At 50.2% G+C, this 23,562-nt stretch overlaps 1 protein-coding gene and 1 pseudogene across 2 annotated transcripts; both read left to right on the top strand.

Annotated features, from left to right (window-relative positions):
* On the top strand, positions 1-22,496 carry Slc2a7 (solute carrier family 2 member 7). Of its 2 annotated transcripts, none has more exons than XM_050153321.1 (12): positions 1-51; positions 504-602; positions 6,046-6,206; positions 8,318-8,442; positions 10,075-10,227; positions 10,979-11,104; positions 11,357-11,547; positions 14,580-14,690; positions 17,523-17,624; positions 19,366-19,441; positions 20,092-20,219; positions 21,109-22,496. In XM_050153321.1, exons 1-12 carry the CDS (start codon positions 1-3, stop codon positions 21,325-21,327), a joined length of 1,542 nt encoding a protein of 513 aa, XP_050009278.1. In that variant the 3' UTR covers positions 21,328-22,496. The 2 variants fall into 2 exon arrangements, with proteins under 2 accessions (XP_050009278.1, XP_050009277.1); XM_050153320.1 differs by having other exon boundaries at positions 504-613; positions 6,021-6,206.
* Positions 12,065-12,762, top strand: LOC126508222 (rab-like protein 2A; annotated as a pseudogene).
* Positions 22,497-23,562: the final 1,066 nt, after the last annotated feature.

The raw sequence follows: 23,562 nt of genomic DNA, 5'->3' as shown, positions 1-23,562 counted from the left end.
ATGGAGAACAAGGGGACAGAGACACCTCTGCCCAAGCCACACACAAAAGGAGTAAGTGCCAATTTTGGAAACCTCCTGTCCCACCAATCTGGAGACCTTTGTATGTAGATGAGGGACTTGGAATCAGTCTATCAAGGAGAGGTTGGAGGGGAGATTGCCTACACAGAAGGTTGCAAGGGGACTGCCACACCCAAATGCCGTGGCTCAGAGCAAGCACGCTCCAGCAAAGCTTTGGGGAGGCCAGATGGTGCTGCTTCATAATCCTCATCTACCCTGTCCCATCACCCTCAAGGGCAAAGGCAGGAGAAACGTGTGCCCGGAAACAGAAAGGGAGGCCCCAGCTCCGGCAGCACCTGCTTGGGTTGCCTCCTCCTGCTCCCATCCAGACCTTCCTTTCCATCAAGGAGGAAATGGAGGCCTAGCCTCCCTGCCCCACCCCCCATCCTAGAAGCTTCAGGAACCAACCCTCCCAGAGTCCCTAATCTTGGAAATCTCTCCTGCAGGGCCTCCAGCCCACACTGATCCTGACGACGCTAAGCGCAGCCTTTGGCTCAGCCTTCCAATATGGCTACAACATCTCTGTGATCAACACACCTCACAAGGTGGGCACAAGGCGGGTCTCATGAGCAAAAGTCAGCTGCTGTTTCACTACTGCAAACCTCCATCTTCCCCTAGGACTCCCTAGATGCCCACCTCTGAGGACCAGAGGCAACTAGAGGCATTTTCCCCAGAAATGTCATCTTTTTTAAAAAAAAAAAAAAAAAAAAACATACCAATCCCAGTTCCCCCTCCCTCCTTTCCTCCCACTTCCCCATCTTCCCCCAACCGCATCCTCATCCGCTCCTCTGAGAGGGTAAGGCTTCCCTTGGGAAGTTAACTAAGTCTGTCCCATCACCTCTTTAAGGCAGGAACAAGCCCTGGCCCCGGCCCCACCCCCAGCTGTACCGAGGCTGAGCAAGGTCTCTCTCCATAGAGAGTGGGCTCCACCAAGTCACCTCATGCATTAGGGTTAGATCCTGGTCCCTGCCAGGATAGACTGATGGGAGACTTGAGGTCCAGAGGGAGAGACCAAGGAAGCAGGACTCCCAAGGACCGATTCAGAAAGGATGTCCCTGGAGGGGCAAAGGGGACAAGCGCCTTGGTTGGCGTGGTCTATTCACTTACGTGTGTAAATTCACAGTATTTTTTAAGACTCGGTGTCACAGGAGGCAGGCACAGCAAGGCTCACCTGTCACCCCAGACGCTGAGGATGAGAAGTAGTATAGCATTGCTTATAGGAAGAAAAGCAAGCAGTTCCCCACAGTATATATACATAGGTGAATCTGTATGCATATGGGCTGCATTTATATACACTATATATTATCATTGATGGAGCATCTTTGATCTTATGAAGGTTTTGATGGTATTTTATTTTGCAATACTGAGAATCAAACCCAGGGCCTCAGGCACACCAGAAAAGTGCTCCACCACAGAGCAACATCCCCAGCCAGGGGATTTTTTTTTTTTAATATTTTATTTCACCAGACATAGTGGTGAACACCTCTCATCTCAGCACCGGAAAGGCAGGGGCAGGAGGATGTCTTGTGAGTTCAAGGCTAGCCTGGTCTACACAGAAAGCTCCAGTGTAGCCATGACTACATAGAGAGACCCTGTCTCAAAAGAACAAAGAGGAAAACACACACATGTATAATCACATTTATTTGTTTATATTTATCCAGTCTGTCTGGAGTGTGTCTGAGGATGTGTGGGGCGTGTACTTGCCACAGCGAGTGTGTGAGCTCAGAAGACAGCTCACAGGAATCCTCTCTCTGCTTCTACCTTGAGTGTCTGGCTCAGGTCAACTGCTTTGGCACTGACCACTGAGCCACCTCACCGGTCCCAGTCCTAGGTTTATTGAGATATTTTATACATTAAGCTGGCCCCGAACCATCCTCCTGCCTCAACCTCTCCAGTGTGGTGATTAGAGGCATGAACCACTGCCGGTGGCCCTGTCAGAGAAGCAACAGGTAGTAACTGAAGCTCCAGGTGTCAGCCCACCAGGAGGAGAAAATCCCTGATGGGTGAATCTCCAATAGGCAAGGCCCCCCCCAGACCACAGACTCGAGAATGTCTTTGGCTTCTGCTGTGCCTTTGCAGGTTGGCTGCTGCCATCTTTCTCTGGTATCTGGCATGGTGTGAATGGGTGTGGGGAGAATTTATCTCATTGAAATATCACGTTCTACTGGGCATTTTTACTTGTGGATTATTATGAATGTGATTTCTATCTAATCTTTGATGTCTAATTAATAATATAATGTTATTATGAAGATGATTTCTTCCTAATCTGTGCTGTCTAATTAATAATAACAATAATGTTAGTTTAAATAGAATTCTGATGATTGAAAATAAATACAACAAAATACCACACAGCTTAGGGCCTTAGAGTTTTACTTAAGGAGCTGCATAGATGTTAAGGATTAAGTTGAGTTCAGGTTAATGATTAAGGAAAACAACTGAGTCCCAAGAGCCAGCTTGGCTCAAATCTTTAAACCTTAATGTTAAAAGACATAGTCCACAGTTTTCAGAGTGTATCACAGCCGAAACAAAGCTGAAACCGGCCTCAGGGCAGGTTGAGATGTTTTGATCAACACTTGGAGACGAAAAACCATGGAAAACCATCTAAAGCTCACAAGGACACAGAACTGAGGGATTTATTAGGCTAGGGGTCAAATCACAAAGCAGCCCAATTATTACTCCTTAATGCACTTTCTGTGCTAAAACTGATCAGTGCCCAAAGACGATGACTAAGTCCTTGTACCCATTTCTGCCCTCAGTCTCCTAACATAAAAGGCCATCGCAGAGTGAGTTTGGACCCTAAAAAGATTGAAAGTAGAGCTGACTGTTTTTCATGCATAAAAGTTTAGGTTTGCGATTTCTTTAAGATTCCTTATAAAATTACCTTTCAAGATTTTTATACAAAATCAAGTGATTGATTCTTTCTTCGAAATGGAAATATGCAGCCTGCCAGCAAAAGAACCAGCTGAGAAAAATACCCTGCTTGCTCACACTCTGTTAATCTATAACAAGGTTCTCGGGTCCAAGTGAAAGAACGAACGGATGAACGTGGGTTCTTGGGACAGCTTGTTTTTCACCTGTAATACATAAAGTGTTTAATTGTATAAGAAAAACATGCTGTTTTTTACTTGTATTCATTGTAATCATTCACTTGAAAAATACAATGAAACTACATTGAAATTTTTACATTGCTTGAAAGATTTTGCTGGGGTCTATAAGCTGTAACAGAAAAAAAATAAAGTGAGTTAGAAGGAAGACATCAAGACAGAGGGACATTTCTGGATAGAGATAAGAATGCAGAATGGAGAACACAGAATGGAAGAAGAGTGTGTGGGTCTTTCCCCTCGGATAAAAAAAAGTCATAGGCCTACTGGGGGATTCCTTTAGAGCCCTGCCCTGCTGGAGGCTGGCTCCCTGGCAGCAGAAAATCTCTTTGTCCAGTATTGTGGCTTATTGGTTTGTTTTTGTGGTGTCCAGAATTAAACCCAGGGCCTGGAAGGATAAACAAGTGCTCCACCACTGAGCTACACCCCCTGTTTGGGATCCGATTTGTTTTGTTTTGTTTTGTTTTAAATCTCTCTGTATGTGCCCCAATAGTGGCTAGAAGAGTCTCTGAAGCAGGTGGTTGTGAGCCACCTGACATGGGTGTCACCTGACGCGGGTGTCACCTGACATGGGTGTCACCTGATGCGGGTGTCACCTGACATGGGCGCTAGGAACCAAACTCCAGCAGCAAGAGCTGCAAGTGCTCTTCACTGCTACCATCTCTCCAGCCTCCCCTCTCCACACAACATTTTAAGGCAGAATCTTATACATAGCTGAAGCTGACCTAGAAGTTCTGATCCTCCTGCCTCTACCTCCCCCAAGTGCTGAGATTACAAGTGTGCACCACCATAGCTGATCTTACTCAGGGTTGGAGATGGAACCAGGGCTTCCTGCACACTGGGTAAGTGCTCTACTCTCTGAGCTGCATGCCCAGCCCTGAACATCTCCTCTAAGTACCACACAGGCTAAGTGCTGCCACTATTATAATTAATGTGCTGGCCAATTTTATATCAACTTGATACAAGCTAGAGTTACTTAAGAGAAAGAGTAGAGTATTATTTTAAGGTGTGTTGCTTTTGTTTATGCTGGATTTGTTTAACTCCGCGAAGCTGTGGTTCTTTGCACATCTAAAACACCTGATGGGCTAATAAAGCGCTGAACAGCCAATAGGAGGCAGGAGCAAGGATAGGCGGGGCTGGCAGGCAGAGAAGATAAATACAAGGAGAAATGTGGAAGAAAGAATTAGCCAGAGAAGGAGAAGGACTGGGGGGAGGCTAGCTACACAGCAAACTGATGTGGGAGTGTCATATATCAATCTGTTGATTTCATTGGTTAAGTTATAATAAACCAACTGCTTGGCCTCAGCTTAGAACATAGATGGGAGGAATAAACAGAATAGAATTCTGGGCGGAAGAGGAAGTGAGGTCAGACTCTGCTCTGCTCCCGGAGAGACCCGACAGATCTGCTCTCTGGAGCAGAGACGCCATGCTCAGCTCTCCCAGGCAGATGCACACAATGAAGCTCCTCCAACCCCGGATGGATGTAGGCTAGAATCTTCCCGGTAAGCGCACCTTGGGGTGCTTACACACATCATTAGAAATGGGCTAATCCAGGTGTGAGAATTAGCCTGTAAGAGCTAGAGTTCATGGGCCAAGCAGTTCTTTCAATGGATACAGTTTGTGTGTTGTTATTTCGGGCATAAGCTAGCCAAGCGGCCAGGGTGTTGGGGACGCAGCCCCGCCGCTCTTATTTCAACAGCAAACCATGGAGTAAGAAACAAAGAAAGGTATACAGGAATAGAAAAGGAAAAGCCCAGAGGTAAAAGATAGATGGCTCATTTAAGTTAAGAAAAGATGGCAAAGGGCAGGCGGTGGTGGCACACACCTTTAATCCTAGTACTGGGGAGGCAGAGGCAGGTGGATCTCTGTGAGTTCAAGGCCATCCTGGTCTACAAGAGCTAGTTCCAGGACGGGTTCCAAAGCTACAGAGAAACCCTGTCTCAAAGAAAAAAAGAAAAGATGTCAAGAAACAAGCTAAGCTAAGCCAGGCCTTTATAATTACGAATAAGCCTCAGTGTATGGTTTATTTGGGAGTTTTTACCCCCAAAAGAGTAAAAACAACATCAGGAAGAGGGAACATAACTTGAGAAAATACTCCCATTAGATTGGCCTGTGGGCGAACGTGTTCTTGATTAATGACTGACGTGAGAGAACACAGCCCTGGGCAGGTGGTCCAGGGTGCTAGAAGAAAGGCTGAGCAAGCCAGAGAAGCAAGCCAGTGAGCAGCGTTCCTCCACGGCCTCTGCTTCAGTTCCTGCCTTGAGTTCCTGCCCTGACTTCCCTCCGTGATGAGGTGTGACCCGAGAGCTGTAGGGTGAAGTCAGTCTTTTCTTCCCAAGCTGCTCCGGTGTTCTGCCGCAGCTATGGAAGCCTGTCTCAAACAGAAGCAGATGCTCTGTGGAACTGGTGAGGAGGTGAAGGCTCTGGAGGTCCACTCGCTGCCCAAGGTCACCCAGTTAGTGTGACTCTTTCCCACATTGCCTCCGGCAGAATGAGACTCTGAAAGGGAATTTTTTAGCAGTTTTTGTTGAGTCCAGCTTCCCATCTCTACTCCTCACACAGAGTTTGATTTTGCTCTCAGACACCAGCAGGTTCCACTGTGTCCTGCAGGTACTGGCAGGAGCAGTCAGTCCTATATGAGACAGCCAGGGACAGCTAAGAACACCTATGTCAGCCGGGCAGTGGTGGCGCAGGCCTTTAATCCCAGCACTCGGGAGGCAGAGGCAGGCGAATCTCTGTGAGTTCGAGGTCTACAAGAGCTAGTTCCAGGACAGGAACCAAAAAGCTACGGAGAAACCCTGTCTCGAAAAATCCAAAAGAACACCCATGTCACCGTTTCTGTGAGTGGCACAGTCGCTTGAGCAACGGATGGGGTCCTGTCTTTCAGGTCTTCAAGTCGTTTTACAACGACACGCACTTTGAGCGGTATGGAACGTTCATGGACGAGAATTCCCTGCTGCTCCTGTGGTCCTGTACGGTCTCCATGTTCCCTCTGGGAGGCTTGTTGGGGTCCTTGATTGTTGGCCCAATGGTCGATAAGTGGGGCAGGTAAATAGTAGATGTTATTCCCAAACTTGAAGCTCATCACAAGCCACAGGCTCTCCTGAGGACTGAGCTCCTGCTGAGTAGCTGAGACACCCCAAAATCAGATCTGCAAGCAAGCTTTGGCACGGCCGCAGACATCAGGGCTCCATAGCCAGGCAGATGCCTAGGAGAAGCCCTAGAGGGCTGCATCCTCTGAGGGGAAGGTGCTGATGGAGTTTAGCTGGGTGCCTCCCTGTAAGCCCTGTGGCCAAGCTCAGAAAGGCCACTCCAGGAGGTTCATTCTGGGTTCAGGCGGCTTCCAGTCCTAACAGCGCTCTTCACATGGGATCAGCAGGTGTCCTGAAGTTGGGAACAGGGCTGAGTGAATCACCACACGGGCCTTGCTTGGTCTCAAATCTCCAATGGACGTGAAGCCCATATCTGTGCACTTTGCTTGACTGCTCACTGGCCCAGGTTGCAGAGGCGTGACTGAAGATAAGGAGGGCGCACAGGTCAAGGTCCCCAGGGAGGTGAAGTCTGAGTTGAGGTCACAGGGTGGGGCACAGATGCGTTCTGCTTGGGCAGGCTGTGCTCATTGGAACTTGTCACACACCAAGTTAGGCTGTGTGAGGATGGGAGTGGAGAACCCATAAAACATAAAAACAGCTCTAAGACATAGCAATTTCCTTCCCACGCGTTAGACAGTTGGAAACTCTGTTTATGAAAACTGGACACAGAAGCGTCTCCTTGCAAATATTGGTGGAGAGTGAACTTGTCCTTTCTTGTGCCTGAGTGAAGGAAGAATTCAATGGCTTCTAACCAATCATGCCGCTGGTCAGGCTGGCAGGCTATGCACGCTTACCGCCTTGCCAACTCGTATTTAGGTTGTTCTAGAAACCCACGCTTTCCTTCCTCCTCCTCCTCCTCAGTTATGAAACTTTGACTGTAGAGGAAACTTAAAGACCTTTTGTTTTGTTTTGAGAGAGTGTCTCACTGTGTAGACCAGGCTGGCCTGTCACTCACAGAGATCCACCTGCCTCAGCCTCCCAGGAACTAAGATCACACCCATGAGAAACCAGGAGGTGGAGTGGGGTCAGCCTGCCTAGTAGGGGCCCATCAGCCTCAGCCTCCCTGAGGCCCACAGACTTCTTGGGGATCAGAAAGGGGGGGTATCAGGAATATAGGACTGCTATGTGCTGTTTATCCTCCTGGGTCTTCAGGGGTTCCAGGGGGAAGCTGCGGGCTGTGGCTAGAGAGAAAAGCAGCCAGAGAAATCCGGAGTGCACATCTGTGTGTTGACTACCCGAGGACATTTTCATTAGGACCCTATCAGCCCTGCTGCACCTGCAACAACCTGGGCCCCAAACAGGTCTGAGCTGGGGAGCCATTCGCAGCCCCTGGAGGGGTGTGGCTGGACACAGCTGTAATCTAGCCCTCTGGAGGCAGAGGCCAGAGCACTGGCTACAAAGCAAATCTAAGGCCGGTGGGGGATACATGAGGCCCTATTTCAAAGAAACTAAAGCAAGCAAGCCACAAAAGATGGCTTCTGGGGCCTGGAGGGCAGGCACCCAGCTTGGTGCTACTTTACAGGCCTCCCCTCCCCCTTTTACAGACCATTGGGTTTCGTGGTCGAGGTCATCTGGTCTCATTCTGCACCCATCTGTTATGGGAATCTATCTGGTCAACATCCCTGGCCAGCATCAGAGATGCTAGACATCGCCAGTGGGCTGGACTACCCCCAGCCCCCTCAAGCTCGAACCCAGGGCAGCTGCCCTGTTGGGAACACACCGCCCCCTCCTGCTAGTGAGCCCTCTGCTCCTAGAACTTCGACACACACTTCCTTTACTGCTCTTCCATTCTTGGTCAGCTTGAGCTTTCTTCAATAAACGCGGAGAGAGCATCATGTATTATAAGAGCACTAGTCCCGTCATGAGGAGTACCCGTGTCATCTGAAGGCCCTGAGGGGCAGGGATCGCTGCACACGCATGCACAACCCTGGGGGACACTCCGGGGCCCAGTCCCGTCCACCAGCCCTCCTCAGGCACAGTGTAGGTCCTTTGCAGGGGACAGCCTGGAACACTGGGTTTGATGTGAAAAACCTGCACTGGTCACCCCTGTCCCCTGCTGTCTTGCAGAAAAGGAACTCTGCTGATCAACAATGTCTTCGCTATCACCCCTGCCATCCTGATGGGGGTCAGCAAAGTGGCCCGGGCTTTTGAGCTGATCATCTTGTCTCGCGTGCTGGTGGGAATCTGTGCAGGTACCAAGAGTGGCCAGCTCAGTCCCTGGGCTGGAGAAGTTTAGCATAGGAGGCGGCACAGGTCGGCCAGGAGGAACCCCGTAACAAGCGGGGGACCTGGGAGAACCTGGCAGCCAGAGTCTGCCTTGATATGTTAAATAAGCACCTCAGTCATTTCTCCAGGGTTTGAGACCTAACTATCAGGAGAGCTAGTCTGGAAAGAAAGAAACAGAAGGAAGGGGGAGGGCGGAAGGGAGGGAAGGAGGAAGGGAAGAGGGGAGAGGAAGGAGACATTTTACTGTGAAGAACATATAACAACCCAGTTTTGCAGCTATCTTCCAAGGAGGATGAGTGACTTCAAAGGAAAAGACTACAAAATCTAGTGTCTCTGTCTCAGGCAACAGTTAGGATCTTCCCTCTTCCTCCCCCCCTCCCCAAGACAGGGTTTCTCTGTTCAACAGTCCTAGCTGTCTTGGAACTCACTCTGTAGACCAGGCTGACCTCAAACTCACAGAGATCCACCTGCCTCTGCTTCCCAGAGTGCTGGGATTAAAGGCGTGTGCCTCCACCGAAAGCTGGCAGTTAGCATTGTTAACTATAGTGCTTTCTCTTATTTCTTAAAGCAGAGAGAGCCAGGGCTGGCAATGTGGTTGAGTGGTAGAGTGCTTACCTTGTATACATACAAAGCCCTCGGTCCAATCCCCAGAACCACACCCACAGGGAATAACAAAAGAAAGGGCTGAGCACAGCTCAGTGGTAGAGGACTTGCCTTGCGTGCATATATACCACAAGCAAGACAAAACAAAAAAAGGCTTTGTAAGAAATAATAGAAATCAACCAAAATAAGACTTGAATATTTAAGTTCACATAAAGAGTGACCACACAGCATAGACCCCTTCAATCAACAGTAGTCCAGAAGCCGGGAAGGTAACAGTATCATTTTTGAATGCTGCCTTAAAGAAACCAAAATAGCTACTCTGGGGGTGAAAAGGAAAGTTTACTCCAAACTGCCAAGGCTTTCTTTCAGGGAAAGCAGAGAGAAGCAACTGGGGTGGTGGGGGGGGGGGTGATGGTGGTGGCAGCAGCCGCAGCAGCAGGGGTGGTGGGTGGTGTAGGTAGTAGTGGGTACTGGTGGGGGGTGATGGTGGTAAGTGGAGGTGGGGGTGAGATATTTCTAGGGTTTTAAGGGAACAGGTACCTGACCTGGGGTGGAGGGGAGCCTGTGAGCTGGTGTGGAGGACGTTGAAGTCTATAGCAGGTACTTGTGAGTAGGATTGATGGAACCTAGAGGCCAGCAGAGACCCTGATATGCTGATAGGTATAGGTTAATGGAAGAGCCATAGGTCCCGGTTGCCAGAGAAGAAGAATCACTCCTTTTAGTGGGTAGGGACTATTTTCTCATGCTTTTGTCTGAATGCCAGACTTTGGAGAAAGGGATTTCCTGGCAGACAGCTTTCACGCTCTAGCAGGGCTGAAGGGGGAGGGTTGGGAGAGGCGGTGGTAGCAGGTTCAAACTGGATGATCAACACCACCCTCTTCTTGTCCCAGTGAGACTCAAGGATTGAGAGATGGGTCGAGTCAACCTCAGGCATGGGGTTCTGAGAGCCTGGGAACAGCTCCTGGTGACCCCAATTCCCGTGTTGTCTGAACCAGGCATCTCCTACAGCGCTCTTCCCATGTACCTGGGAGAACTGGCTCCCAAGAACCTGAGGGGCACCTTAGGAACAATGACTGAGGTATTCGTCATCATTGGAGTCCTCCTGGCGCAGATCTTCAGTCTGCAGGCCATCCTGGGCAACACCACAGGTAACCAGCAGCATGTGGGGTGTGGTGGGGAGCGGTAAATAGTCAGCACATGAGTGCAGCCCTGGCTCATTTGAGCCCAAACTTACCCACGGTCCAAACAGGACGGGTTTTGGTGACCTTTAGGTCAGCTTGTGGATATAAGACCTTGCCCAGGGCAGTGGGGCTGAGCCCTAGAGATAGCAGAAGGCTCAGATGTTAGTGAGGCTAGGCTGGCCAGTCAATGAGCTCCCTCGATCTGCTTGTCACAGCTCCTCCACCCCAACCGCCAGCAGGAATGTTGGGGTCATGATCATACACAGACACAGTTTTTGTTTTTTTTTTAAGATTTATTTATTAATTATGTATACAGTATTCTCTCTGCAAGCCAGAAGAGGGCACCAGATTTTATTACAGATGGTTGTGAGCCACCATGTGGTTGCTGGGAATTGAACTCAGGACCTTTGGAAGAACAAGCAGTGCTCTTAACCACCGAGCCATCTCTCCGGCCCCCCAGACACAGTTTTTTAGGAAGGTGCTGGGAAGGCAGCTGGGGTCTTTATGCAAGTGTTCTTACCCACCAAGCACTCTCCTCTCTTTTAACAGGTATGCCCTTTGTGGGCAGCCACATTTTGGCAAGGACTAGGTGCCCACTACCCTCGCTTATCACCTGGTTGGGCAAGGTGGGGGCCGAGGCAGGAGGGGAAACATCTGTGCCCCTGTGGGGCCCCTGCAGCAGATTCAAATCTGAAGCCGTCATGTTTGTCCTGTCCAGGTTGGCCTATCCTCTTGGCTCTCACCGGGGTCCCGGCACTGATTCAGCTTCTCTCGCTGCCCTTCTTCCCCGAGAGCCCCCGTTACACTCTGATTGAGAAAGGAGACGAAGAGACAGCGAGGCAAGGTACTGGGACACTGGTACTGGGGGCTACTCACCCACATCAGCCCCCAGTGCACAAAACGGCACGAAATGGGCAGATGCCATCTGGCGAGATCGCGATCGGGGTCAGGGTCACGGTGGACGGGGTTTGAGAGCTGAGAGCGTGTGCTGGGTGGACAGAGCGATTGGGGCGAGGCCTGGGCTCTGGAGAAGGGCCTGGCTGCTGTACAATAATAGCATCGGGTGGGTGTGGCATGCTGCCTCTCTGCCCTGTAGCTCTAAGGAGGCTGCGAGGCTCCAGCTACGACGTGGAGGCCGAGCTGGAGGAAATGCGCGAGGAGGAGCGCAAGGAGCAAGCAGAGGGTCGCCTATCGGTGCTCAACCTCTTCACCTTTCGGCCCTTGCGCTGGCAGCTGATCTCCATCATCGTGCTCATGGCGGGCCAGCAGCTGTCCGGGATCAACGCGGTGCGCGGGACCACCTCTCCCAGAGTCTGGGTCCCCTTGGGTCTTTTTTTTTTTTTTTTTTAAAGGAATTCACAAAAGGCTCAAGAGTAATATTTTGCATTTTGACGCCTGTGAAACTCAGTCTGGCCTTCAGGAGGGATGAGCTGCAAAGTTGAGGCTGGGTGGAGGGGTTCAGGGAGCACAGTGAATGTTATTACTCTGGGTGTTTCCTGTGCAAGAAACAGGACCTAGGTTGCAAGGCGGTTCAGTATTAAGGCGCTTGCTGCCAAGAGTGACCGACCTGAGTTTGGTCCCTGAGACCCACACAGCGGAATGAGAGAAACAACTTCTCTGACCTCCACTCAAATGCCATAGAATGTGTGCAGGCTGCAGCCTGCCGCTGCCACCCTGATTCCTGCAGCTACCCTGCTGCCCGCCGCTGCTCTGTTGCCTGCACATGCATACACAGACACACACACACATATATACACAGGATGGCAGCAAAGGGAAGGAGAGAGAATAAACGAATACAATAAAGATGGAGAGACTTGGCCAAGCTGCTACCAGAGCACAGTGGCCTGTAAGCCGACAGGGACAAGACTCCAAGGTCGGCTCTTGTCCACCGCCAAGAGCTAACAGCAGGAGACAGAACCAAGCGTTATGAGCTGGACCAAGAGAAATATGAATGGTTCATGATAACATGAAGGTCACCTGCTGGGGGACAGTGCCGTGGGCACCTCCAAACTCATGTAGAGGTTTCTCCTGGGTGATTCCAGCCACAGCATCTGTCCATGGATGTTTTGACTCCATATAAGCACACAGCCACAGTACACAGAACACGGTCTTGCGGACTTCTGGGATACAGCAGACCAGGAGCAATTCCAGAGCTCGCATGCCTTCTCCTACCCCAAGGTTCACGCCTGCATGGGGTCTTTGATGTCTAGAGGAGAATCACCTAGAAGAACCTGGGTACCTGGTATGCAGAACTTCAGGAGTTCAGGCTGGAGATCCCATACAACCTGGTGGCCAATAAAACTGATGCAGACGTGGAGATGATTCAAATGAACTTTGGTTTTGCCGAGACGTTCTCCTTGCCCCTGTACTTTGCCTCAGCTGCCGCCGGTACTAGTGTCGTGAAGCTCTTCAATGATGTTACTTGATGAGCCGTGGTTTACAAAGAAAGTCCTGGGGGACTTCGTGGATGAGGTCAAACAGGAGCTGAAGAATTCCAAGTAGAGCAGAAACACCAGATAGCGCAGAGCGGCATGATCGAGGGCACATCTCGTTTTCTTTTTTCAAGGCAGGACTTTCTGTGTAACCCTGGCTGTCCCAGAACTTGCTCTGTGGACCAGGCTGATCTCCAGCTCACAGAGACCCACCTGCTTTTGCCTCCTGAGTGCACCCATCCCTGTCTCTTTGATCAGAAGACATCCACCTATGGCTAAGTTGGGGTATCTGGGAGTCATTTGCAATACCCTATGTCTGAAGAACCTCTCCAGGTTACCCCTGCTCAACTTCCTGCAAACCCACCGTTCTGTGGTCCATGATGAGGGGACCACAAACACGCTGGAGAGGCGTGACACCCACGGACCTCCAACAGCAGAATGAGGATCCATGTCCTTCACATCTCCCCAGCCCACCAGCAGCCTGGCAGTGTAGACTCAGTGCACATGTTTGTGTCTTCTTAGTAGACATTTAATGTTTGCTGTCATCCAAATGGACCTTAAGGACTCTGCCTTGTGCTCCTGCTGATACAATGACTGCTAACCCCTACCTTCTGCTCTGTGTTCTGCAGAATCCGTAACACCTCTGTCCCTTTTCCTTCTGAGTCTCCCAACCAACCTTTTCAACAATTTTTTTGACAGACAACAGTGAAAATTCTGGGGGTTGTCTGTTTGTTTTGTGTTGTTTGAGGAGCTCTTCTAGGCTGGGGTGAGAGCACAGAAGCGGGACTCTGTTGCAGTCGAGTGAAAACACCACAAGTCTGGCTACATTTGGTCACACACACATTTCTATCCCCCACCAAATGAACAACAGCCTCTTTTAAAGCCTCCACCTCAGGGCAGAAAGCTTCCTCCACCTCTCCAGAGCAAGTTAGATCTGCATCTTTTGTGAGTGACAGAAAATGGAAGAGGAAGAGCTACCCGGTTGCCCACCGCTGCCCCGCTGCCCGCCGCTGCCCGCCGCTGCCCCGCTGCCCGCCGCTGCCCCGCTGCCCGCCGCTGCCCGCCGCTGCCCCCTGCCCGCCGCTGCCCCCTGCCCGCCGCTGCCCCCTGCCCGCCGCTGCCCGCTGCCCGCCGCTGCCCCCTGCCCGCCGCTGCCCCACTGCCAGTCTGCTTTCTGATGGTCTTGAGCATCATTTGCTTTGTCTTTGTTGTTTTGTTAGTATCGTTTCCTTTTCTACAATGGAGATTAAATTTCATAAACAAAAACAAAAGAAAGATGGATAAACAAATAGATGTAGACAGCTCATCAGCTAAGACCACTGGTTCCATTCCCAGCACCTCGTGGTTACTCACAACCATCTGTATGTCTAGTTTTGGTTGACTGGCAGAGAAGTGCCTGGCCTCTGGTCCCAGTAAAGGTCATAGATTGGTCCATCCTGGGCCAGGAGGTCCTGGTGGGCTCATTTGCTGTGGAACTATGATGTCATGTTCTGTGATGCTCTCTCTGTGGATGGGCAAATACCTGGAGAATGGCAAATGTCCATTCTGGACCTGTTGGAGAAAGGACAGGTGATCCTGCTGGTGTCTAAGAGAAGTAACAGGAAGAGTTGAATTGTTTAGCAAATGATCTTGGGAGTCACCCAGTAGGGACCCTCCCAGGACTGGGCCAGGGTTGGCCCCAAACAAGGGAGAACCTGAGTTTGCAGGGTGTAAAGTCACGTGGGGAAAGATGCCTGATTTCACTGCTACCTTCTGCCTCCATCCTAAACCAGACTCCCCACCCAGTCTTCCCTACCCCAGCTCCCCAAACTGTTCACCATTCAAAGCGAGAGCAGTAGCCCAGTGACAAGTCTCAGGCCTCTGATCGCAGCCCTGTCTGTGTTTTAGATCAACTACTACGCAGACACCATCTACACATCGGTTGGTGTGGACCCCACCCAGTCCCAGTACGTGACAGTGGGCTCTGGCGTGATCAACTTAGTGATGACTATCGTCTCGGTGAGTTACTGGAGAGAAGCCTCTCTCTCATTGCAGGGTCTCCAAACAGCTCCCTAGCTGGAATGCAGACGCCCCTCAGGCCAGCTAGCATGCAGGTGACCCTAGTCCTGGAGGCACTATTTGAGTACCAGTGGTCAAGGGTTGGGGTATAGCTCAGTTGGTAGAGTGCTTGCCTAGCATGTACAAGTTCCTGGGTTCAATCCCCAGCACCACTGTCAAACTGCACACGATGGCTCAGACTTAACAGCTCAATACTTGGGAGGCGAAGGCAGGAGGATCAGAAGTTCAAAGTCATCCTTAATGATATCGTGAGTTCAGTCCCAGCCTGGGCAACATGAGACTCAGAAGCTAACAAATGCTCCAAAGCCAGCTATGATGGCAATTCTTGGCCCTTGACTACATCTGGAATTAACTAAAACCCAAGCAAATCAGCACACATGAAGGATTGTTTTCTTTTTTCCTTTTTGGTTTTTCGAGACAGGGTTTCTCTGTGGCTTTGGAGCCTGTCCTGGAACTAGATCTGTAGACCAGGCTCGAACTCACAGAGATCGGCCTGCCTCTGCCTCCCAGTGCTAGGATTAAAGGCACGCGCCACCATCGCCCAGCAAGGATTGTTTTCTTAATTAAATCATTTGAAATCATTTGAAGGGAGAACCTTTTTTGTTTGTTTGTTTTGTTTTTCGGTTTTGCTGTTATTGTTTTGTTTGTTTGCTTTTGGGTTTTTGTTTTTGATTTTGGAGTTTTTTGTTTGTTTGGTTTTGGTTTTTGTGTGTGTTATAATTTTTCAAGACAGGGTTTCCTAGTAGCTATGGAGCCAGTTCTGGAGCTCGCTCTGTAGATCAGGCTGGCCTTTAACTCACAGAGATCACCTCTGCCTCCGGAGTGCTGAGATTAAAGGCATACGCCACCACTGCCAGGCTGGAAAACCCACTTCTAATTCCGATCTTTTGAGTCAGGAAGGTCTGCCTCTAATCTGGGCCACGCCTCTGCTGGCAGCCTATGTAAGCAAGCGGCACTGAAGAAGGAAACTTGCTCTCTCTACCTGCTCGCTCTCACCCTTGCTGCCAAGTCCATTCCTTTCCTGGCATTAGAGCCTACTTCTTCAGGACTCCAGCATAGGCTGAAGACCAGCTGAGGCACCCAGCCTTGTGTACTGAACAACTGCTGGATTCTTGGACCTTCTGTTGGTAGACAGTCATTGTTGGACAAGCTGGACCACAGCCTGTGAGATTATTCTAATAAATCCATATTCTAGAGAACCCTGTTCTTCCAGAGAACCCTGACTAATATAGACTTTGGTGCCAGAAGTAGGGTATTGACATGACAGACCTAAGGACTTTGGGACTTGGGCTCGGAAGGCCGCTGAGTGTTCAAAGCTTGGTGAGCTGTGTGGGAGCTCGGGCGGTAAGAATGTTGAGAGCAGAGCAGATGACGGACATTTGGTCTCGAGATGACTTCCCTCTGGCTCGTGCGTTTCCAGAGGGAAGCTTGAGAGTCACTTGCTGACTCTCTCAGAGTTGCTGGCTGTTTTGGGTTGAGAAGCTGCAGTTCTGGTCAGCTGAACCAATCAGCTGTGGTTAAGGAAAGACCAGCATCAACGCGGTGAAGGTCTTCTGGGAAGTGTTTCCTCAATGTCGGCACGCAGAGGCTGTGTTCCACAGGTGGCCAAGGTTGTACCTCCTGCTAGCAGCTGAAGTTGTTAAGAGTCATGCAGTGGTACTGGTTTTGAAGGCACGAGGGGGTCATGGAAAGCAGCTGAGGCTTGGCACTGGGAGAGATCAAGAGAAGCCAATGGCAATAGTGCCACCTCAGTAGCAGCTGGAGGCCCAGAACTGAAGCGGTCATGCAGAGAAGTCGAGGCTTCACCATGAGGAAAGCCCAGGAGAGGCTGCTGGTGATGGCACAGCCCAGTGGCAGCCGTGACCCCAGCATTTTGGAGGTACCAGTACCGTCGTATGATTGATTGCCAAGGACAGGATAGCTGTGGAGTGAGGCCTGCCCAAGCTTAGAAGACAGGCTGTGTGTTCTGCAGAGGCTGAGACAGAGAAGCCACCAAGTCCTATGGAGGAGCCGGAAGGTTATGAGTAAATCTCAGCTATTAGACACTGGGTTATTTACAGTGCTGGAATTGGGGGTGCTTTGTTTAGATGAAGACTGTGACCCGCTTCTTTCTTTTTGAAGGAATAAAGTACTTCATTTTTTTTTATTTTACTCTATCCTATAGTTGAGAGACTTTAAACTTTTTTTTTAAAGACATTGGAGTTTTATAGAGACTTTGAGTTCTAAAAGAGACTGGATATGTGTTTGTTTTTGTTTTTTGAGGCAGGGTTTCTCTATGTAGTCCAGCTGTCCTGCAATTCACGATATAGACCAGGCCGGCCTTGAACTCACAGAGATTCACCTGCCTCTGCGTCCTGACTGCTAGGATTAAAGACTCATCACACCACACCTGGCTGAGACTGGATATTTTGGTCTCGAGATGACTCAGCAGTTCCCTCTAGCACAGGGTCGCTCACAACCCACTGTAGCTCTAGTTCCAGGAACTCTTCTGTCCTCCGCGGGTACTGCATGCACATAGAGTACATAAGTCAAGCAGGCTCACATAAAAACACAATGTGGTTATGATAAGGACAGCGGAGATATGCAGGGGTCTGCAAATGACAAAGACAGTGTTGTGGAATCCCAAGGTGTAACTTACACCAACTAGGTCACCTGATGTAGCAGGGGTGAATAAGAAGAACCTAAGAAGGGCCGCGCAGGAGAGGGTGGAGGTTCGGGGTTGGAGGTCAATCCTTAGTACTAAGAGCCTCCTCCTCATCCACTCCCCTGCAGGCAGTCGCTGTAGAGCGTCTGGGGCGGCGGATTCTCCTGCTGTCTGGCTATGGCATCTGTGGCTTGGCCTGCGTGGTGCTGACCGTGGCTCTCCTCCTCCAGGTCTGTTCTCACGTCCTGCCCTGTGGGCTGGGGTGTCGCCATAGGGTTTCAAGGTCCCAACTGCAGGGGCGGATCTCAATGCTTTCCAGCTGCCTCCTTTCATGGACAACTGCTTCATAAAACCCATTCCCAATGTGAAGTCCATGAGGGATTTTGCTCTACGGGGGCCCACAAATACAGGCGTGTAACTCAGTATGATGCTAGAACCGCAGGCAGTTGGGAGCCACCTGATAGATGCTGGGAACGGAACGGGAGTCTTCTAGAAGAGCAACAACAGCTCTTAACCACTGAGGCATCTCTGTAGTCCCTGAACTCTGACGTATAAATGCAGTCTTGAGGTAATCCCCTGCAATGGGGACAGCTGGGCCCAGATCCCCTCTTGGAATCCTGCCAGATGTCAAGGGCGCCAAATCCCAGTGTTCAAAATATCTTGGAGACTAGAGCTGGATAAACCTGGAAAGGAAACAGTTGTAACAGGGGCTATAAAATACTTAGGGATGCCAGGCAGTGGTGGCGCACGCCTTAATCCCCACACTTAGGCAACAAAGGCAAGTGGATCTCTGTGAGTTCAAGGCCAGCCTGGTCTACAAAACAAGTTCCAGGAAAGCCAGGGCTACACAGAGAAATTCTGTCTCAAAAAAACATAAAAAGAATATAAATAATAAATAAATACTTGGGGACTATGTTGCCCTGGCTGGCCAGGAACTCATATAAACCAGAAGGAAGTAATAAAAGGGAAAAGATTATGTCCTCTGTCAGAAGCCCTGGCAACTGTCCATCTTCTGCCCCCCCCCATGGCACCCTACCCTGCCATCAGTGGCTCCTGTGCAGCATCCATCCTACCCTGCCATCGATTGCTCCCTTCAGCATCCATCCTACCCCGCCATCAGTGGTTCCTCTGCAGCATCCATCCTACCCCGCCATCAGTGGCTCCTTCAGCATCCATCCTACCCCGCCATCAGTGGTTCCTGTGCAGCATCCATCCTACCCCACCATCAGTGGTTCCTGTGCAGCATCCATCCTACCCTGCTATCAGTGGTTCCTGTGCAGCATCCATCCTACCCCGCCATCAGTGGTTCCTTTCAGCATCCCATCCTACCCTGCCATCGATGGCTTCCGTGCAGCATCCATCCTACCCCGCCATCAGTGGCTCCTTCAGCATCCATCCTACCCCGCCATCAGTGGCTCCCCTCAGCATCCATCCTAATTCTCACTAGCTAGCCACTTAGCTTGGAGCCTGCCATATAGTTCAGTTTAAGCCTGTTAACCTGGTTTTGTCTTGGTCATCGAGAGCAGGGAACAGAGAGAAGGTCTAGGACTCCCTTGTCCTTGGGACCCCTATAAGGATTCTCCCCAGACAATTGTCAAATAAGTTGAAATCCCTCACACTCATAGAGGACAACATGAAGATTTGTGGGATAGAAATAAAGTTATCCACACTCAGAGGGTGACAAGATTTGTGGGGCAGAAACAGTGCTAACCACACTCAGAGAGGGCGACATGAAGCTAAAACACAAACCCACCTGACTCAAACATGACAGAGAGGCAGCTCTCCCTCCAACCCCACCACTGTCAGGTAAGGCTGTGGAAACCTTGATGAACGGGAACGTTCTGGTTCCATCCTATCTCTGCGGCCTCCGTGGGGCTCAGAATTCCTGCAGCAGGAGGGTGGGAGTCACGGGTGGACTCAGCTTCCTGTGAGGCTCTTGGCTTGAGGCCCACAGCGCTGCTTCTCCCACAGAGCACGGTCCCTGAGCTGTCTTACCTTGGCATCATTTGTGTCTTCGCCTACATCGTGGGACATTCCATAGGGCCCAGTGAGTTCTTGCACACCTTAATGGGGACATTCCATTGGGGCCCAGTGAGTTCTTACACACCTCAACAGGGACATTCCATAGGGCCCGGTGAGCTCTTGCCCACCTCGATGGGGGACATTCCATGGGGTCCTGTGAGATCTTGCACACCTCGATGGGGGGCCAATATGGAGCAAGGGCTGGAGAGGGTTTGCACTGTGAAGTTTCCATCTGCTGGGTTTTGCTACAAACCTTCACTAGCATCCAATTGAAGAAATAGCGCTAGCTGGTGGCTGGAGAGATGGCTCAGTGGTTAAGAGCATTGCCTGCTCTTCCAAAGGTTCTGAGTTCAATGCCCAGCAACCACATGGTGGCTCACAACCATCTGTAATGAGGTCTGGTGCCCTCTTCTGGCCTGCAGACATACACACAGACAGAATATTGTATACATAATAAATAAATAAATATTTAAAAAAAAAGAAAGAAATAGCGCCAGCTATCACTCCCTACTCTGCAACCCTTTGCCGTAATTTGAGGGTAAAATGGGGTTTCTTTTCAGCCCCCAGTCCCAGCAAGGGTGATCCACACAGGGAGGTAAGGTGCTCCGAGGGTCTGAGGTTCAAAGTGAGGTCCTAGGAGCCCTTCAGGGCCATCTGAACCTTCCTTCCACCCAGGTCCTGTCCCTTCGGTGGTGAGAACAGAGATCGTCCTGCAGTCCTCTCGGACGGCTGCCTTCACGGTAGATGGGGCCGTGCACTGGTTCACCAACTTCATCGTCGGCTTGGCGTTCCCATCCATCCAGGTGAGTGGCCCTTCGTGCCGTCCTTGGCCACCCTGCCTTACCTCAAGACGATGAGTAGTTCCTCCTTTCTGAAAAGTACCTCCTGGGGCTGGGAAATGTAGTTCAGTTTCTGCTGAGTTTGCCAAAAGGCTTTGGGTTGGATCCCAGCACAGCATAACCTGCTTACGGTGGTACAGGGCTGTAAAACCAACCCTTAGAAGGTGGATATGGGAGCATCAGACGTTCAGAGCCGTCCTTAACTACATAGAGAGTTTGAGGCCCACCTGGGATATGTGAACTCTCATCTCAAAACAGCGACAATCCCCCCAGCGTCTACCAACTCAAAGCTACCATAAGGAGCTCTCAAGTGCTCGGTATGAGACTCGCTTCGGCCCGGTTCTTTTTATTTGCTTGTTTTCCTGGGCTGGCGATTCAACCCAGAACCTACCGTGCCTCCCCACTACATGGTATCCTCAGCCTGGAACTCTTAGTCCCCCTGCCTCAGCACCCATAGTGCTGGAATTAGAAGTGCACACCACGGCACCCAATTCAAAATCCTTTAGTATGCCATGCCCCTCTTACAGAGGGGATTGCCCCTCAGAGTTGGAAATGGTTCTTTGTTAAAGATCAAAAATGGTAGTGTTCCAGAAGAGGAGCAAACCCCTGCTACTTCCCTCCCCTGGGTCAACCAGACCTCGTCTTCCAGTGCAGGAAGGACCCAGAGCCTGTGAAGTCCATGGGAGCCCAACACTAAAGGTCCCTTTTGGAGGTTAGGGATGGGCCCAGTTTGCCCGCTGTTTTTCCCTCTAGGAGTGGAATAAAAGTGACCATGAAGAAAATCCCTGTGACTCGCAGAGGCACCAAGTGTGTTGCCTGAAGGGTCTCCCCCCTCGCCCCCTCTCTGCTTTAGGTGGCCATCGGGGCCTACAGTTTTCTCATCTTCGCTGCCCTCTGCCTCCTCACTGCTGTCTACGTCTACATGATAATCCCTGAGACCAAGGGCAAGACATTTGTGGAGATCAACTGTGCCTTCGCCAAGAGAAACGGAGTGGAGCTTCCAGAAGCGAAAGGAGGAGCGACGGCCGAGCCTCACACACCCTCTCTGCCCGACAAGCAGACGTCCTTTTGATGGCTCTGCAGACCCACACGTACTCAGCTTCTCTCTTGGAGAAGGACACTTGGGGACCAGGCCTTCTGAGGCTTTGGTGTTCCCTTGGCAACTGGAAGACTTTGGAAGACGCAGCACTGATTTACTCGACAAGCGGTTAGTTCCCAAGACTAACCATGAGAGGGCGGTGTAGATGGGTGGGAGCTGATTCTCTGATTCTACAATGAGGTAGGGATGCTAAGGCTTTACAAGTTCTGGGTCTTAGCTTCATATTACTGTAACAAAAATAACTGGGCCAACTAGCTGATTTGAAAAAAAAATGATTTGGGCTCCTGTTTCTCAAGACTGGGCAGACCCCACAGCTTTAGGCCTCTGGCAAACGGGACACATCTCAGTGGAAAGGTGTAGCACAACAGACTGCTTACGTCATCATGATCCAGGAAGTGGAGAGCCACAAAGTCCCCTTCCAGAACACAACACAATATTCTGAGATCCCCTATTAGCTCCGCCTCTCGGGAGTTCTGCTACATACACCACCACCACCACCACCACCCCCAACAGCCAGCGCCGTGGGCTGAAGACCAAGCTTTCAATGCGTAAACCTTTGGGGACATTCATCCAAACCATAGTCTTCAATGTGCTATGGAGGGGTGGGAGATGACTCAGTCAGCGACGCGCATGCTATGCAAGCCTAAGACCCTCTGCGTCCCTGGAGCTGGGCCGTGAGCATGGCTCACAGAGCTGGTGGTGAGCGTACCTCTGCCATGTTGGATGGGGTGAAGCCAACAGGCAAAGTCAGCAGCATTAGTTCTAGCCCCATGCCTCTGCCTCTAGCAAATCCTACTAGCTCAGTCAATAGAACATGAGACTCTTAATCTCAGGGTCATAGGTTTGAGACTCACATTGGGTGCCAATTGAATAAAAACTCAGAAAATGAAATTGGGGTTCAACTTGAAGATCCAAAATGCAAAACAGCCATCCACTGATAAAGTGGAATTCCCTTCTGTATGCTGTGAATACCATTGGTTAACAAAGAAACTGGCTTGGCTTGTGATAGGGCAAAAGAGTAGAGCTAGGCGGGGAAAACTAAAGTGAATGCTGGGAAGAAGAAGGCAGAATGAAAAGAAGCCATGGAGCCGCTGCCAGAGACAGATATGCTGAAACCTTGCTGGTAGGCCAGGAACCTCATGGTAAAATATAAAATAATGGAGATGGGTTAATTCTAGATGTAAGAGCTAGCTAGCAATATGCTTAAGTAATTGGTCAAGCAGTGATTTAATTAATACAGTTTCTGTGTGGTTATTTTGGGAGTTTGAGTAGTCTGAGTAGCCAGGAAACGAACAAGTGGAGAGTGGCCAGGAACACACTAGCAGCCTCTTACTACACACTGACTCTTACCTCTACCTCAGTCCAAAATGGTGATCCTGCCTCCAGGAATCTCAGAATGAGACTGTCTGAGAGCTGTCTCCTCCAGTCTTTTCTTTCTTTCTTTTTTTTTTTTTAAAGATTAATTTATTATATATACAACTATCTGCATCCATTTATACCCACTCGCCAGAAGAGGGCGCCAGATCTCTTTTCAGATGATTTGGAGCCACTATGTGGTTGCTGGGAATTGAACTCAGGACCTCTGGAAGAGCAGACAGTGCTCTTAACCACTGAGCCATCTCTCCAGCCCTTCTCCAGTCTTATAATCTTCTCTAGGGCTGGGATTAAAGATGTGCACTGCCCAGTTTCTATGGCAACTATTGTGGCTACTAGGATTAAAGGTATGTGTCACCACTGCCTGGTCTGTGAGACTGACCAGTGCGGCTGTTTTAATCTCTGACCTTCACGCTGGGTTTATTTATTATAATACAAATGAACTGCCACTACAACTAGCTACCACCGCCTCTTTCTTAGACACATTCCTTTGTTACAAAGAGCTGAACACTCAGACTCAGTGAATAGCAAGTGAAAGTCTTTGTTCCAGCCAGCAGTTACCCACTGAGGTGTGGCTCTGGAGTCTTTAAGGGCAGAGACTTTGTCCAAGCAGCTGCAGGGGGAGTTCACTGAGTAAGCAGTTTGAAGCTGTTTCAACAGAAGCTGAGATAAGTGGTTATCCAGCTGTAGGGAGTTCCTCACGGACAGGTAGCTAAGATAAACAGCCAGAGGGCAGTCTGTACAACTGGTTAGCTGAGCTGAGATGGGTTAGCTAGGGTGTCCTGACCTTTGGTTCCTAGAATAAAGTTGGTAGTTTTCCAAGGGATTCTGCAG

This window comes from Alexandromys fortis, unplaced genomic scaffold (genome assembly GCF_014885135.2).
Source record: "Alexandromys fortis isolate MF-2015 unplaced genomic scaffold, M_Fortis_MF-2015_v1.1 scaffold_88, whole genome shotgun sequence".
Lineage (NCBI taxonomy): Eukaryota > Metazoa > Chordata > Mammalia > Rodentia > Cricetidae > Alexandromys > Alexandromys fortis.
The sequence above is the reverse complement of the archived record's forward strand: the minus strand, read 5'-3'. Positions and strand labels throughout refer to the sequence as shown.

Coding starts and splice junctions, on each gene's coding strand:
- Slc2a7 (XM_050153320.1), top strand. CDS start 1: ATGGAGAACAAGGGGACAGAGACACCTCTGCCCAAGCCACACACAAAA. Junction 17,625..19,365: donor CCGTGGCTCTCCTCCTCCAG/GTCTGTTCTCAC, acceptor CTTCTCCCACAG/AGCACGGTCCCTGAGCTGTC. Junction 20,220..21,108: donor TGGCGTTCCCATCCATCCAG/GTGAGTGGCCCT, acceptor TCTCTGCTTTAG/GTGGCCATCGGGGCCTACAG.